The sequence below is a fragment of the Helianthus annuus genome, chromosome 7 (genome assembly GCF_002127325.2).
Source record: "Helianthus annuus cultivar XRQ/B chromosome 7, HanXRQr2.0-SUNRISE, whole genome shotgun sequence".
NCBI lineage: Eukaryota > Viridiplantae > Streptophyta > Magnoliopsida > Asterales > Asteraceae > Helianthus > Helianthus annuus.
Genome location: NC_035439.2, coordinates 142,505,183 through 142,519,554, shown reverse-complemented (window position 1 = coordinate 142,519,554; position 14,372 = coordinate 142,505,183). Strand labels below are relative to the sequence as shown.

Here is a 14,372-nt window from a genome sequence, read left to right as displayed (position 1 = left end):
ATATAATAACATTAATATTATCATTATTAATAAAAATATTATTATTATTATTATTGTTATTATTATTATCATAAAAATATATATATTTATTTGTAGGAAATTTGTAGCAAATTGTTAAGAGAAAGTTTTATAATTTTGTAGGAATTTTGTCGCAAAATAACAATAATTATTCGTAATATTATGGATAATTTTTCTTATTAATGTTATTAATTTTAAAAGTAAAATATCATAAAATAAAATACAAAAATAGGCATAATTGTCGAAGAATTGTAGGAAAAACATAAAAAATTGGTTTGTAGGTATTTTGTGGCAACGATTGTGACGATAGATTTTTGTCAAAAATTTGTGAGAAATTTTGTCATAAATTTGTAGCTAACGTGATTCTCGACAATTTTATTTTGCACGAAATTTTTTGTAGCAAATCTGTGGATAAGACCAATTTCCTACAAATTTACTACAAATTTGGCTGTCACAAAGGAGACGACAGTTTTCTAGTAGTGTATGAGTGGAGGTGAGAGAAAAAGCAGAAAAAGTTATTGCTCATTAGTTTATAATTTTTTAATATTTTTTTAAATTGGTTGAGTAGAGGAGAGAGTAAAAGAAAAGTATAAAAAATATTATTTAATTGAAATTGAGAGAGAAAAGGTAGTGTTTTTTAGTGTAATTATAGAGATAGAGTAAGAGATTTGATTATGAATGCTCTAACATTTGGGTATTAGGCCAACAATCAAACGATTGGCAAGTTCTTTCAGCTGTCCGAAATTAAAGTTTAATGTTTCCAGTTATTGGTCGATGTCAAACCTGCCAGCAAGTGAAGTACCCAACACATAAACTGTTTATTGGTCTACTGCCACTGCCCATTCCGTCATCAGTTTGGCAAGACGTCTCCATGGACCGAGATCCTATATTCCTTAGTAAATTCTGGCAGGAACTCTTCAAGCAAATTGCAACGAAGTTGAAATACTCTGCAGCGTATCACCCGCAATCCGACGACCAAACGGAGGTTGTCAACTGGTGTTTACAAAATTATTTACGATCCTTTACTGGTGATGAGCCGTCAGCGTGTAGCTAGTACTTATACTTAGCCAGGTATTGGTACAATACATCCCACCATAGCGCCATTAATATGACCCCATTCCAGGTCCTCTATGGTGAACCAGTTCCCGTCACATGCGATATCGACAAGGCAGCTCTGAAATACCATCCATTGACGCCACACTTCTAGAGTTCCAGCGGGTTCGAGCACTACTGAAACAGAACCTTTGTCGAGCTCAACAGCGCATGTCTTCACTGGCAAACGAGCATCGAATGGGGGTGTTTGTTTTTTAGAGAAACCTCTTTTGACCTCTTATTTCTGCGCCGCGCAGACCACGCACAGACGCTTATCTCTGCAGACCCTTTGTTTTTTAGAAGATATTTCATTAAAAAATGTCTTCAAACCTCTGCCCGTCCTCTTCCCCACGCAGACATGGTCCAATGTCTTCCCACCTCTTCCAACCTCTTCCAACCCTCTCTCCACCCCTCTCCTCCTAATCTTAAAACACAGACACCTCTTCTCCATTCTATTTTTCTCCATTCTAACAGAAGTTTATGGTAAATAATCTGTTTGTGAGCTAATAGACAATGAATATAATTCATCACGCAGATTCTTTCATCAGAAATAAACAAATCCTATTAATGCACAGTAGTTGAAAGTAACACGAATCGTTCTAACGTAGCTTTTATATTCTTCTATATATTAACCAATTGCAGTGTCAAACTATAAACAAATAATCCATAAAATCATAAAGGAATCATCACATTCTAAGGTTCAGATGATCAATATTGACAACGATCCGATTCATTACGAGAATCAGCACGATAAATCAGAAATATAAAAGTTGTACAATTCAAATTAGGGGTTTGGGAGAAGAGAAAGGGAGAATATGTTTGCAGATGTGGGGTAAAGAGGTAAGATAATCAAACACTATTTTTATTACATTCCGCAAACATTTGGTCCACCTCTTCTCGTGCAGACATTTGCAGATGTGGTCCGCAGACTGCAGACCTTTTACATCTGAAAAAACAAACACCACCTTAGTGTACTTCTTACGTCTACATGGGCGAAGGTTACTTGGTGCCCAGGGGTGCACCCGCACACCCCAATGTTTCGGTTAAAAGTGTATAGGTTCCGATTTTTCGTACAGAAATTTTAAAAATTATATAGGATCGCCTCCCCCCAATTATTTTTCCTAAATATTTATACAATATATAAATTCAAGTAAAGTTTGTTACCACTTTGTATATCCTAAATATTTATACAATATATAAATTAAAGTAAAGTTTGTTTGTTACCACTTTGTATAGAAGTGATGGGTAGTTTTGTAAATATATTTTAACTCTTATTTGTTTAACTCTAGATTACCCACCACACAATAAACTTAATCGCAAGTTTTTATGTGTAAGAACGGGTAATTTGAATAAATGAATTTTTTTAGTTTTATTTGGAACTATTATTATTTGACCTAACCCGAATCGATACCCGACCCGACCCGACCCGAAACATGACCATAGGAAAAAAATTTTGGGTCCCATCACTTTACGCCCCCTCAAAACTTTTGGTCAAGCTCCGCCACTGACGTCTACAACATTGTCGCCAGAAGGTGGAAAATAGGGCAAGCAGAAGTTGTCAAAGCGTTTTTATGGCCGGTAATTGAACGGATTGGTGCAGTCGCGTATCGTCTAGAACTACCACCGGGTTCCAAACACTACAAGAACAGGGTACCTTTAGCGGCGACGGGTGTCGCCGGTATTGACCACTTTTGTCGCCGCTATTGACCATTAGCGGCGACATGTCGCCGGTAAAGAATCACCGGTATTGCTGGGCCGGTATTGACCTGTTGTCGCCGGTATTAGTTGCTGTCGCCGGTATTGACCTGCCAGTTTTAGCGGCGACAGTTGTCGTCGCTAAAGGTGTCGCCGGTATTAACCTTCGTCGGTAAAGGTTGAAAAGAAATAGCGGCGACACGTGTCGCCGCTAAAAGTCTGTTTTTTTTAATACAGCAGCTGTATATACAGCTGCCCAGCCAGTTTTACGGCCGAAAAAACAAAACCTGCCTATTTTCAAACAACGCACGCATACGCCATGAACATTATCAACATATACTAAAGGTAATATACTTAAAAACTACGTTTAAGTCGTACATTATATCCTACAACGTTTAATTAAATCCAAAGCATACATTAAAAACAAGTCACTCATCGTCATCGTTATCGTTGGGTTCATCGTCGGATTCATTATCGAATAAGTTGTCAGAATCGTAGTCTTTTGACTTTCCTTTTCCCTTTCCTTGTGAAGCAAGATAGTTGTTAAGTTGGTTAAAAAATGACGGGGTTTGGAACAAGCTGTTAACAAAATCCTACAAAAATAGATAGCAAAACGTATATTAGCATATTAATTAACGCTACCAACATATATTTAACAAGGAAACATGCGTTCGTTTGTCATTTTATAAATTGCGTAGTTTACCTCGGAAAAGGGTTCTTGCATCCGAGATTGCGAAGACAACATGTTAGATGACGAGTGCGAGGACGTGTTGGAAGAAGTTTTAGGCCCCATCCCGCGGTACCATCCTCGCCGCTCACCCAACGCTTCCTGATACGGGGCAATTGGCGCACCCTCACCGCTCCATTCACTTGTCGCGTGTTGTATGTTCCGCTGTATTTTACGAAGATGATTAAATATATATGTGTATATATATATATATATATATATATATTTGTTATAGAAAATAATACTTAAAAGAAATACTTACGTAATTTTGTTCAGCAACCGGATCAACCCAATTCCCTTGATTGTCCGTGTGGGTTTTAGCATACGTAGGTACCCAACCTATATCCTGTTTAACATTAAACTTAGATTAGACATTAAATAAACAAAAGCTTACACACACGCACACATACATAAAACATTACATTTTTATAGGCGGTGCTACCGTACGAAGATGTCCCCCCACGGTATGGGAATTGTTGTTTCTCGCGTACTAGTGTGTTGGCCTTGCTTCTTTTAATATATTTTTCTTCCCGGAAACCTTCGATGGTTCTCAACCAATTATCATAGGGCATATCCGGGGGATGGAATGCCCTTGCACTCTCAAGATCATTGTAACCACCCTAATGCCACCCGTCAAGTTTTTGGCCTCTATATAACGTTCCACTTCATCAAAATTGAAATTTTCCTACAAATTAAATAAAAAAGTTAAAATATCATATATAAATTAGATTTGCATGTGCTCTAATATTTGATAAAATTTTATGCATATAAGTTATTTACCCGTAAGTGGTTCATGAGGGCATCCTTGTAATGTTGTTCAACGTTATCCCATCCAATTTTATCGAACGGGATGGACCGCCACATATACAGGCCGGCCTCCCGTGAAAACATATCCCTTGTTTTACCAACAGGGGTATACGTCACCTGCCTGTCAAACGTAAGCGATACAGGCCCCCCCGCTTTTACCAGACGCCTTAGTTTCTCGTTTTTTGCTTTCCCCCTAACCCTCTTCGGGGGAACCGCTGCAATTAAAACAAAAATAATTAGTAACAACATTTATAATATAAAAAATATAAGGACTACAAAATAATTTAGTAAAAGACTTACCGTCTGTCTCGTGTGTGCCACGAAATCCACCAGGAGGAAGCGATGGATCACCAGCGCCGTCACCCCCATGTCCCCAGGGGGCCACATCAGCCATCAGATAAGCAGCGAATATCAACAATACAGAAAACATAATCCCTATAAAGTTACAAATGTTACAGCATGTGTATCTAATAGAAATTAAGGGAAAGTACAACAAGTGTAACTCAAATTACAATAAATATTTCAAACAAGTGTTTATCAATTACAAATCAATATAAATTACAATAACTTTTCTTTTAGTCAGACTCCACATAATCGGGATCATCCTCATCATAATCAGCCTCGACCTCATCACTATCAGTCTCGACTTCAAACACTTCATCGACGGTGGCCGTTGGGGGATCAACTTCAATTGAAGGCTCACCCGCAATAACATGAGAAGATCCAATTTGAAAGTATTGGGTCAAGTCAATGACAAGTGGATAGTCAGATGAAGAGTTGTTGTCGACAATGTCCCTATCTTCTAAGTGTTTGTCAACATTTTGAACCTTATTGACGCGGTCATCACTTAATGGCCGATCCCAAATTCTTCGATGATTAACATTTTCGACTACCCACCTATGTTTATTTTTTTGGTTTCGAGACGTTTCTTGGATGAAGAACACTTGTTTGGCTTGTGAAGCAAATATGAGTTGATCGTCTTTGTCCCATTCATGTTCAGTGCTTATACTGGTGATATTATTGTCATGGTTTACACCCCTTTGAGTATCAAACCACTTGCACCGAAATAGGACAGTGGAATAATCATTTGTATAACGCAACTCAATAATTTCTTCTAATTGGCCATAAAATTTCACACCGTTCTCTCCAACCACTTCCGCGCCAGAGTTTTGCGTTGCGCATTTTGCATCACGTTCAAGTGTCTTAAACCTAACACCGTTGACTATGCAAGCAGTGTAAGTGTAAGCAGTCATTTTCGCACAAATTGAAAGAGCATACAACTCCGGGTGGAATTCTGGAGAATTTTGTGTTTTCATCGAATGGACCTAACAAATATAGAGTAATAATGTTTGTTATATATGTATTACCTAGCAAGTATAGAGTAATGACTGTTATATATGTATTATACCTTATGGAGAAACCATCCCGAAAATTTGGTTTTAAGATCATCATGGGGATGTGTATGTTCGAATTCACTACATTGATGACAAATATAAGAAAGGAATGAGAAATACCAATTAACAGATTATGAAATGTTAAAGATAGAAGCACTCACTTCATGTACTCCCTAACTTCTGCGCAGTTTTCGAGGACAAACCATTCCATCTTGCTTTTTTCGATGAATGATAGATATTTCTCCTTTCTTGCGCCAACATAACGACATTTGGACTCAAACACCCATAACTTTCTTTTTTCAACAACGACATCATCGTTTCTATCTGGGCGATTGAAATTAGTCTGAACATCTTTAAGGTACATTGAACAAAATGTTAGAGCTTCTTCAAACACATAAGCTTCAGCTATACAACCTTCAGGCCTTGTCGGGTTTTTGACATAGTTCTTTAGTTTTTTCATGTACCTTTCAAATGAATACATCCATCTAAAAGCTACTGGACTTCCTGCAATCGCTTCATCAGGTAAATGCACAAGTAAATGAACCATAATGTCAAAAAACGCAGGTGGATAGATCATCTCTAACTTGCATAAGATGGTAACAATGTCATCCTTTGCTTTCTTCATATCATCCACCGATAGTGTTCTAGAGCAAAGTTGCTTAAAGAACATACAAAGGTCTACTATTGGTGTAGATGTATCTTTAGTCAAAAGCCCTCTAACCCCAATCGGTATCAAACGTTGCATGAGGATATGACAGTCATGAGATTTCAACCCGGTAATGTTAGCATTGTTATCTGTCACCCTCTTACTGATATTAGATCCAAACCCATCTGGTATTTTAACATTTTTTATAAACTGACAAAAAAGTTTTCGATCATCGGACTTGAATGAGTACTTTGGGTGGGGACTTAAGAACTTGCCACCCGATTGTTTCAGCCATTGTGACGGCCGAATGTTTAGTTTTTCCAAGTCGGACCGCGCATTTGGCGTGTCTTTGCTCTTATCGTTCATTAGAAGAGTACCGAGCAAGTTGTCGCACACATTTTTCTCTATATGCATTACATCTAAGTTATGTTTCAGCTGCAGAGAAGACCAATACTCAAGGTCAAAAAATATGCTTCTTTTGGACCAGTTCAACTCGAAATCTGACCGGGTTATCCTCCCACCTCCAAAATCTGGATGCTTGCCTGGTAGACGATTAATTAAACGACCTAGTTGAGCTTCTATGTCAGCTGGGCTAAACTGTCTCGGAGGGTCTCGTGTCTCGGGTCTCCCGTTAAAGTCGAGACTTGTTCTCCAAGGATGGTTGGCATCTAAGAACCGGCGATGACCAACATAAGCACATTTACCAGTTACACGTATTGAAGGAGTGTCTTGGTTACAAGTTGGGCATGCCATGTAGCCTTATCCGCTCCAACCTGATAGGCTACTACGGGCTGGAAAGTCATTTATGGTCCATAACAACGCCGCCTTCATTGTGAAGTATGTGTTTGTTGCTGCGTCTTTAGTACGTACACCTGTCTGCCACAATTGCTTAAGCTCATCCACTAACGGTCTAAGGAAAACGTCTATGTCTTTCCCCGGTGATTTAGGGCCAGGAATCAACAAGGTCAACATGAATGTGGACTCTCGCATGCATAGCCAGGGAGGCAGATTATATGTGGTGAGTATAACCGGCCACGTGCTATGAGTCGAGGATCCACTACCGTTGTTAAAGGGATTAAAACCGTCAGCTGCAAGCCCTAAGCGAACATTTCGTGGCTCCATCGCGAAGTTTGGGTACTTTTTATCAAAGTCTTGCCATGCAGATCCATCAACTGGATGACGCATAGTCCCATCTTCCGATCGTCCGGTACTATGCCATATCATATCTTTCGCCGTGTGCCTTGAACAATACAAACGTCGTAGTCTAGGCGTCAAAGGAAAGTATCGTAACACCTTACGAGCCACCTTCGTGCCTTTTGTGTCTTTATCGACCCATCGACTCTCATTACAAACGGGAAAATTTTGCAAGGACTCGTTTTCTTTCCAAAAGAGAGCACAATCATTTGTGCACACATCTATCATCTCATATGCCAAACCAATCTTCTTAAATGTCTTCTTAGCTACATAATACGAAGGGGGAATCTTGTTGCCTTCTGGCATTGACTCTCGCAACAACGAGAGGAGTCGATCTACTCCTTCATTTTGAAAATGGTACGTATCCTTTATATTCATAAGCTTTGCTAAAAAGTCGATAGAAGAAAACTTGGTACAACCAGGATATAATTCTGTTTCAACTTCCTTCACCAGGTCTTCAAAATCATCAACAACACCGCTACCATCTCCATTCGAGTTCTCTTGGTTAAGGTATGTATCTTCTTCCATACGCTCCCCCCTAATGTCTTCAATAATGTTTACCATACCGTCTTGTGGCGCAACATCGTTTACTTCTGCAATTGGAGTCGTGTCCCTGTGATAGCTCCACTTCGTGTATTCCTTCCAAAAACTGTTAATACGCAAATGGTATTTCATTTCTGCCATAGTTTTTAAGCCGGAATTTTTACATTTGGTACACGGACATCTAACTTCATCGTGGTTTTTTATCACTCTTTCACACATCTCGATAAATGACTCGAGTCCTTGCTTGTAGTGAGGTGAATGACGTGAGGAATCAATCCAACTTTTATCGATAGGCATTATGCAACTGAAAGAAAATCTAATTTAGGATTAACAAGACAAGGGTAGGCTGCTAAACCCACTTTTTGAACACTTTATCTCATATGTGAATGTGAATGTGTATTACATGATTGTCTGTTTAAGAAAAATTCGGCAGCATTTCCTCTTAGCTCCCAAGTATATATGTAATGATATATATACCCGAGGAGCAAAGAGAAAATGATAACCGAATCCTTCTTAAACAAACAATCATGTAATACACATTCACATCCTAAATGAGATAAAGTATTCAAAAAGCAGTCCCAAGATAAACGGGGACAACCCGAAATTAATTTCTAAATCAATTTCGGGCGGGTATTTCTAAGCTCGCTATGTTTAAAATGATTAATTCAAACATGGGCACAATTTTTTAAGCTTGTTATGTTCTTAATGATTGTTTTAAATTTTGGGCGGAATGTTATGTTTTAAATCATGATTTCAATTTCGATTGGGTGTTTTCTTAGCTCGTTATGTTTTAAATGATGATTTTAATATAAAGAGGGCATTTCCTAACTAATATATATTTGTCAAATTTAAATATAAATGTTTTAAAACCTAAACACAAATATACAAATTATCAAACTTTAACATTTTTTTCAAACCTACACATAAACAAACACACATTTTGATCAAAACCATAAAATTTATACACTTACACCAACATACTAACATACACCTACATAAATACATTCATTCATACACTTACATACCCACATACATGCTTACATACACCTAAATACACAAATAAATAGAGTTTCATATACTCATTTTTTTTAAATACACCTACATTATACATTTGACATACACATATGCATACTTTATACAAAGTTACATACTAACATACACATTTGCATACTTTATACAAAGATACATACTAACATACACATTTTTCACCAACATACTAACATACACCTACATACATACATTCATTCATACACTTACATACCCACATACATGCTTACATACACCTACATACACAAATACATAGATTTTCATATACACATTTTCCCCAAATACACCTACATTATACTTTATACAAACATACATACTAACATACACATTTTTCACCAACATACTAACATATACCTACATACATACTTTCATTCATACACTTACATACCCACATACATGCTTACATACACCTACATACACAAATACATAGATTTTCATATACACATTTTCATCAAATACACCTACATTATACATTTGACATACTAACATATACCTACACTATACATTTACATACCAAAACAAACAATAATTCATTTACATACAAATATACATCTTTACATACATCTACAAACACAAATACATACACCTACATATACTCATTTTCACCAAATACACCTACACTATACATTTTCACAAATATTTACATACATACATATATTCTTACATATATATTTACATAACTAAACAAAAAATTATACAATATCTAAACTTTGAAAAAACTCATATAAAACTAACCGTAATTTCAAGCTTTCAAGTAGATATAGACCGCGGAGACGAGGTGGTGACCGGAGAAGTGATGGTGGTGACCGGAGAGGTGATGGTGGTGATCCGAATTTTCTTCCATAAACATAAATATACACAAAAACGAGCAAAAATTAAAGTCTATAACATGTAGATAACAAAATATAGAAGAGATTTAACAAAAAAACAAGTTAAACTAACCGATTTGGTGAAAAAAGGCGGTTCTCCGGCAGTAAGATGAAGAGTTTGGGGGAAAAAGTGAAGAAGGAGGGAAGAAATGGCGCTGTATAGGGACTTTACGGAAAGATTTTTACCGGCGACGTCCTGTCGCCGCTACTGGTTCTTTTGTCGCCGGTATTGGGTTAACCAGGGTTAACCAGGATAAGATTTGTGTTGCTGGGGATTAAAGTGGGACACCTACCTTTAGCGGAGACAGGGTGTCGCCGCTATTAACCCTAACGCGTCGCCGGTATTGCCTCTTTAATCCCCAACCGTTAGATCAGAATAATGATCAACGGCTGGGGTTGGGTTTGACGCGGATCGACCAATAGCGGCGACAAATGGCCTGTCGCCGCTAAAGGTGTCGCCGCTAAAACTGGTCTTTTCTTGTAGTGAAAATTCACCCAGTGTTTCAGGTATCGTTGTTAAAGGAAGCTAAGGGAACTCCAGATCCAATACCGCTGCCACTTTTCGAAGATAATCAGACCGTTCAGCCTCATCAACTCTTGGATCATCGTTGGGTGCTGGGTAAACTTCAAGTCTTAGTCGCATGGAAAGACAAGCATCCGGCTGAAGCAACATGGGAGATTTATGACGACTTTAAGGTGGGTTTTCCAGAATTTCAGCTCGAGGACGAGCACATTTTTAAGGGTGGTGCGCAGTTGATACGATACGTCCCTGGTTATGCCCAGTAAGAAAGAAGGCACTCGGCCCAAAAGGAAGATTGTGAAGCCCATGAAGCTGTGAGATGATTAAGCCCAATCAAGTGTTTAATTCCAATATTTAATTCTGCATGTGTCACGTAGTGGAGTCAGCCATATAGTCCATGTGGTTAAAATAAAGTGCATGCATTTAGTCAGGGCCGGCCAGGAGGGGGTGCCGGGTGGGCGACGGCTCGGGGCCCAAACTCTATAGGGCCCGGCACATTTTTATTTTTTATATATTTCACGTTGTCAAAATCTATTATATATAATAAATGTGATAAATTTTGCTGAGGTGTCAAGCTATGAGCCCCTCTAGATTGTGCATTTTGGCGGGAAAACTAGCGTCCCTATTTTTCATTCGTTTTACCCGAAAATAATGGATCCGACCCGTACATATGGATCCTATATAATATCTTTTATTCTCTTAACAAATCTTCTTCCATCATATACAGCCTCTCTCTTCAAGAACATATCTCACATCTCCCCATAAACCCTTTCTTCTTCAACCGATTCACTATCAATCCTTCCATATTCATCCTTATCAGGTAATCGGATTTTCAATGTACTTGGTAAAAACTTCCGTGAATATTGATCTGTAATACAAGTTTTCTTATATGTGATCTCAACAGATTAACTAGATATTATGTGTTATCCTTGAAATCTTTTATGTGTTCGATGTTTAACAGTTAATTTTTTATTACCTGTATATCTCTCTAACTTTCTTTCTAATAAGGTTATTGATGAAGTTATCTTACTCATTGAATTGTTTTGATTTGTTAAAACTTACTGCATGTTACTATATTATTTCGAAATAAAAACCCAGATCGTTATTAATGTTTTTTATGTTTTTTAGATTTTTCTCAAAATTCTTTGATTTATTGATGGTATAATTTTATACAATCTTAGTGATCAGTGATGAAGTTATCTTCCTCACTGAATTTTTTGGATTTGTTTTAACTTACTTATATTAATATGTTTTTTCGAAATAAAAAAGATCCAGATCGGTTTTTTTTATATATTTTTTTTTGTTTTTGTTTTCAAATTTCGTTGATATTTTGATATTAGTTTTGTTATGCATAATTTGTAGTTTTATATTAATTTGGTGTTTATATCAGATTATTATTATGTTTTGTGTAATTTGACATTTGTTTACTGTCCAATTTTTTTGTTTTGTTTTGCTTATTTACAGCGATTTATGTTAATGTTATTCATTTTGTATTCACACGCAGATTACTATGGCGTCCTTTTATACAATTTTTTCATCCGAGTTTCCTGAATATTTGGTATGTTTCCTGAATATTTGGTATGTTTATTACTCTGGTTTGCATTGATATTTATTTGTAGATAGATCGAGAGGATGTACATTTTTTTCTTCATATTGTTTTTAATATGTTTAACTTTTTTCTAGGAAATACCATATGAATATAGCAACAGGTTCCTAATGTATGCCGAGCCAAACAATCAAGCTGTTATCAAGTCTGTGAATGGTAAAGAATTTGAAGTTCTATTTACTAAGCATAGAGGTGGGTTTGTGTTCATGGATGGGTGGCAAGACATTGTGGCTAAACTATCACTTACTGACGGCTGTTTCCTCATGTTTAAGCAAATCGAGTTATATTCTTATTTGTTAACACCTTTTAAGGATATGCAACCACATCCAATATTTGGTCAAAATGTTCCTTTATTTATGTCCATGTCTACTGAGGAAACTGTAAGCAATGTTGAGTACTTCTGCCAACGCTTCACACAAGACTCCAATGACAATCTGGTTATTATTTAATTTACAATTACTTATATTTTTTAGAAATCAAATTTTATGCATTTAACCAAAGTGAATATATATGCAGGTCATTCCATCTGATTTCGTTGATGGAACAATACGTTTACCATCTATTCGCAAGTTAACATTCAAGGTCCATGTTAATTGGTGGGATAGTTTTGATGTCTTGATTGCTAAAGACCCTAATCTTAACGTTTATTTGATTTACGATGGATGGGACAATGTTGTTTCGAACGTACCTATATACCCTGATTATTACGTTGTCATGAGGTACATTTTTGAGAAAAATTTCCAGGTGGTTGTGTATGACTTGAATGGTTGTGAGGTTCTTGCGCCGAAGCGTGTTTACACGCCTGCTGCTGTAAACATACCTAAGCCCGTTCCGTCATTTATTGAGATACAAGACTCTGACGCTCACACTGATGATGAAAATGATGTTGATGAATCTGATCCTGATTATAATGAGTCAATTGGATATGATTCAGATGATGCTTCTTCCATCATAACTAACTCAGATAGCGATGGGATGGACAATGACGAGGAGGATGTTGAAGTTTCTGATTCTGGAGAAGATAGTAAGTTCGATCCGGACTACCATCCTATCGAGTTTGAATGGAAGTACGACAGGCATTTTGTAAGTGACGTTTATATCCCTGTTATTTTTACCATGGATTTTTCTAAAAAAACCGTTTTTTTTTTAATTTATGTAGCCGTCGTGTACATATTAAGTAATAATATTTTTTATTATTAATTTTTTGTAGCGTCTTAATTCGGACCTTGCTGAAGCATCCAGAATTGACATGACTATGGAGATGTGTGTTCAGAACCTGGCTGGAGAGGATACGATGATTTCTTTTCGTGCTGAAGCGCACGGTAGTGGTTTTCGATACGAGGCTTTGCAATGGCGTACCAAGTTTACGAAACCAAATGGTATAAATCATCCTGCCAAGTGTACGTTTGTTTATTGTCAAGTTCAAAAGAAGTTGATTCTCAAGAAGGTTGTCCATTAGTCCCATTTGCATGTTCTAAACATTATTAGTATATTTTGGTGTTCCGTTATTTTTTGTTTTTTGGCTACTTTGTAAGCTTTATTTTGCAAATCTATGTTATAAACATGTAACCTTTTTTTTGGAATACTAAATGTTATGTAAATATAAAATATTACTTATATTGTGTTTATTATGTGATATTGTTTGTAATCACATGTTTGAATTTTCAAATATTAGTTTTGCAATTGATATCAATATTACAATGTGTAACTGCTACATATTAGTTGTGTAACTGATATATTAAACAAAGAGTATTATTGTTTGTTATTGATTATCGTAATAGCCTTTAAAGAATATGGTAATTTGCTAAATTAATGTAAGTAAGATTATTTTATATTTGGAAATCGTTATAATTGTCCGTTGAATAAATTAGTTGTAAATTAAATAATAGTTTCCTTTTTTATCAAAAGATTAGTGTATCAATAAAATATTATTATTTTAATATTAACTTTTACAATACCTGTTGCCGTCAAAATGCATATATCGATATGATCAATCATTGATTTGACGTGTATGTAAGGTGTTATCATGATTTTTTTATTTTGTCCATACAAACAGAAATTATTTTTTTATGCATGTATTAACTATAATAATATCCCCATTGAATGGAAATACTGATTTATTTTTGTTAACCAAATTCTCCAAGATGGAAATTGTTAAATTTGAACTGAACGGTATATAATTCAATGGAAATGGAAATACTTATTTTATTTCTT

At 36.3% G+C, this 14,372-nt stretch overlaps 2 protein-coding genes and 1 long non-coding RNA gene across 3 annotated transcripts; all 3 read right to left on the bottom strand.

Moving 5' to 3' along the window:
• Window positions 1-4,914: 4,914 nt before the first annotated feature.
• LOC110867082 lies at window positions 4,915-7,132 on the bottom strand. Its single transcript, XM_022116221.1, has 3 exons — window positions 5,895-7,132; window positions 5,748-5,814; window positions 4,915-5,664 (listed from the first exon to the last, which is right to left on the bottom strand). The coding sequence occupies exons 1-3, from the start codon at window positions 7,130-7,132 to the stop codon at window positions 4,915-4,917; spliced, it is 2,055 nt and encodes a 684-aa protein (XP_021971913.1).
• Window positions 7,133-7,138: 6 nt separating this feature from the next.
• LOC110867084 lies at window positions 7,139-8,257 on the bottom strand. Its single transcript, XM_022116222.1, has one exon. The coding sequence runs from the start codon at window positions 8,255-8,257 to the stop codon at window positions 7,139-7,141; it is 1,119 nt and encodes a 372-aa protein (XP_021971914.1).
• Window positions 8,258-8,357: 100 nt separating this feature from the next.
• Window positions 8,358-10,157, bottom strand: LOC110867421. Its single transcript, XR_002551588.2, has 3 exons — window positions 10,106-10,157; window positions 9,899-10,000; window positions 8,358-8,420 (listed from the first exon to the last, which is right to left on the bottom strand). It is a non-coding gene; the product is annotated as an uncharacterized LOC110867421 (long non-coding RNA).
• Between the last annotated feature and the right edge of the window lie 4,215 nt (window positions 10,158-14,372).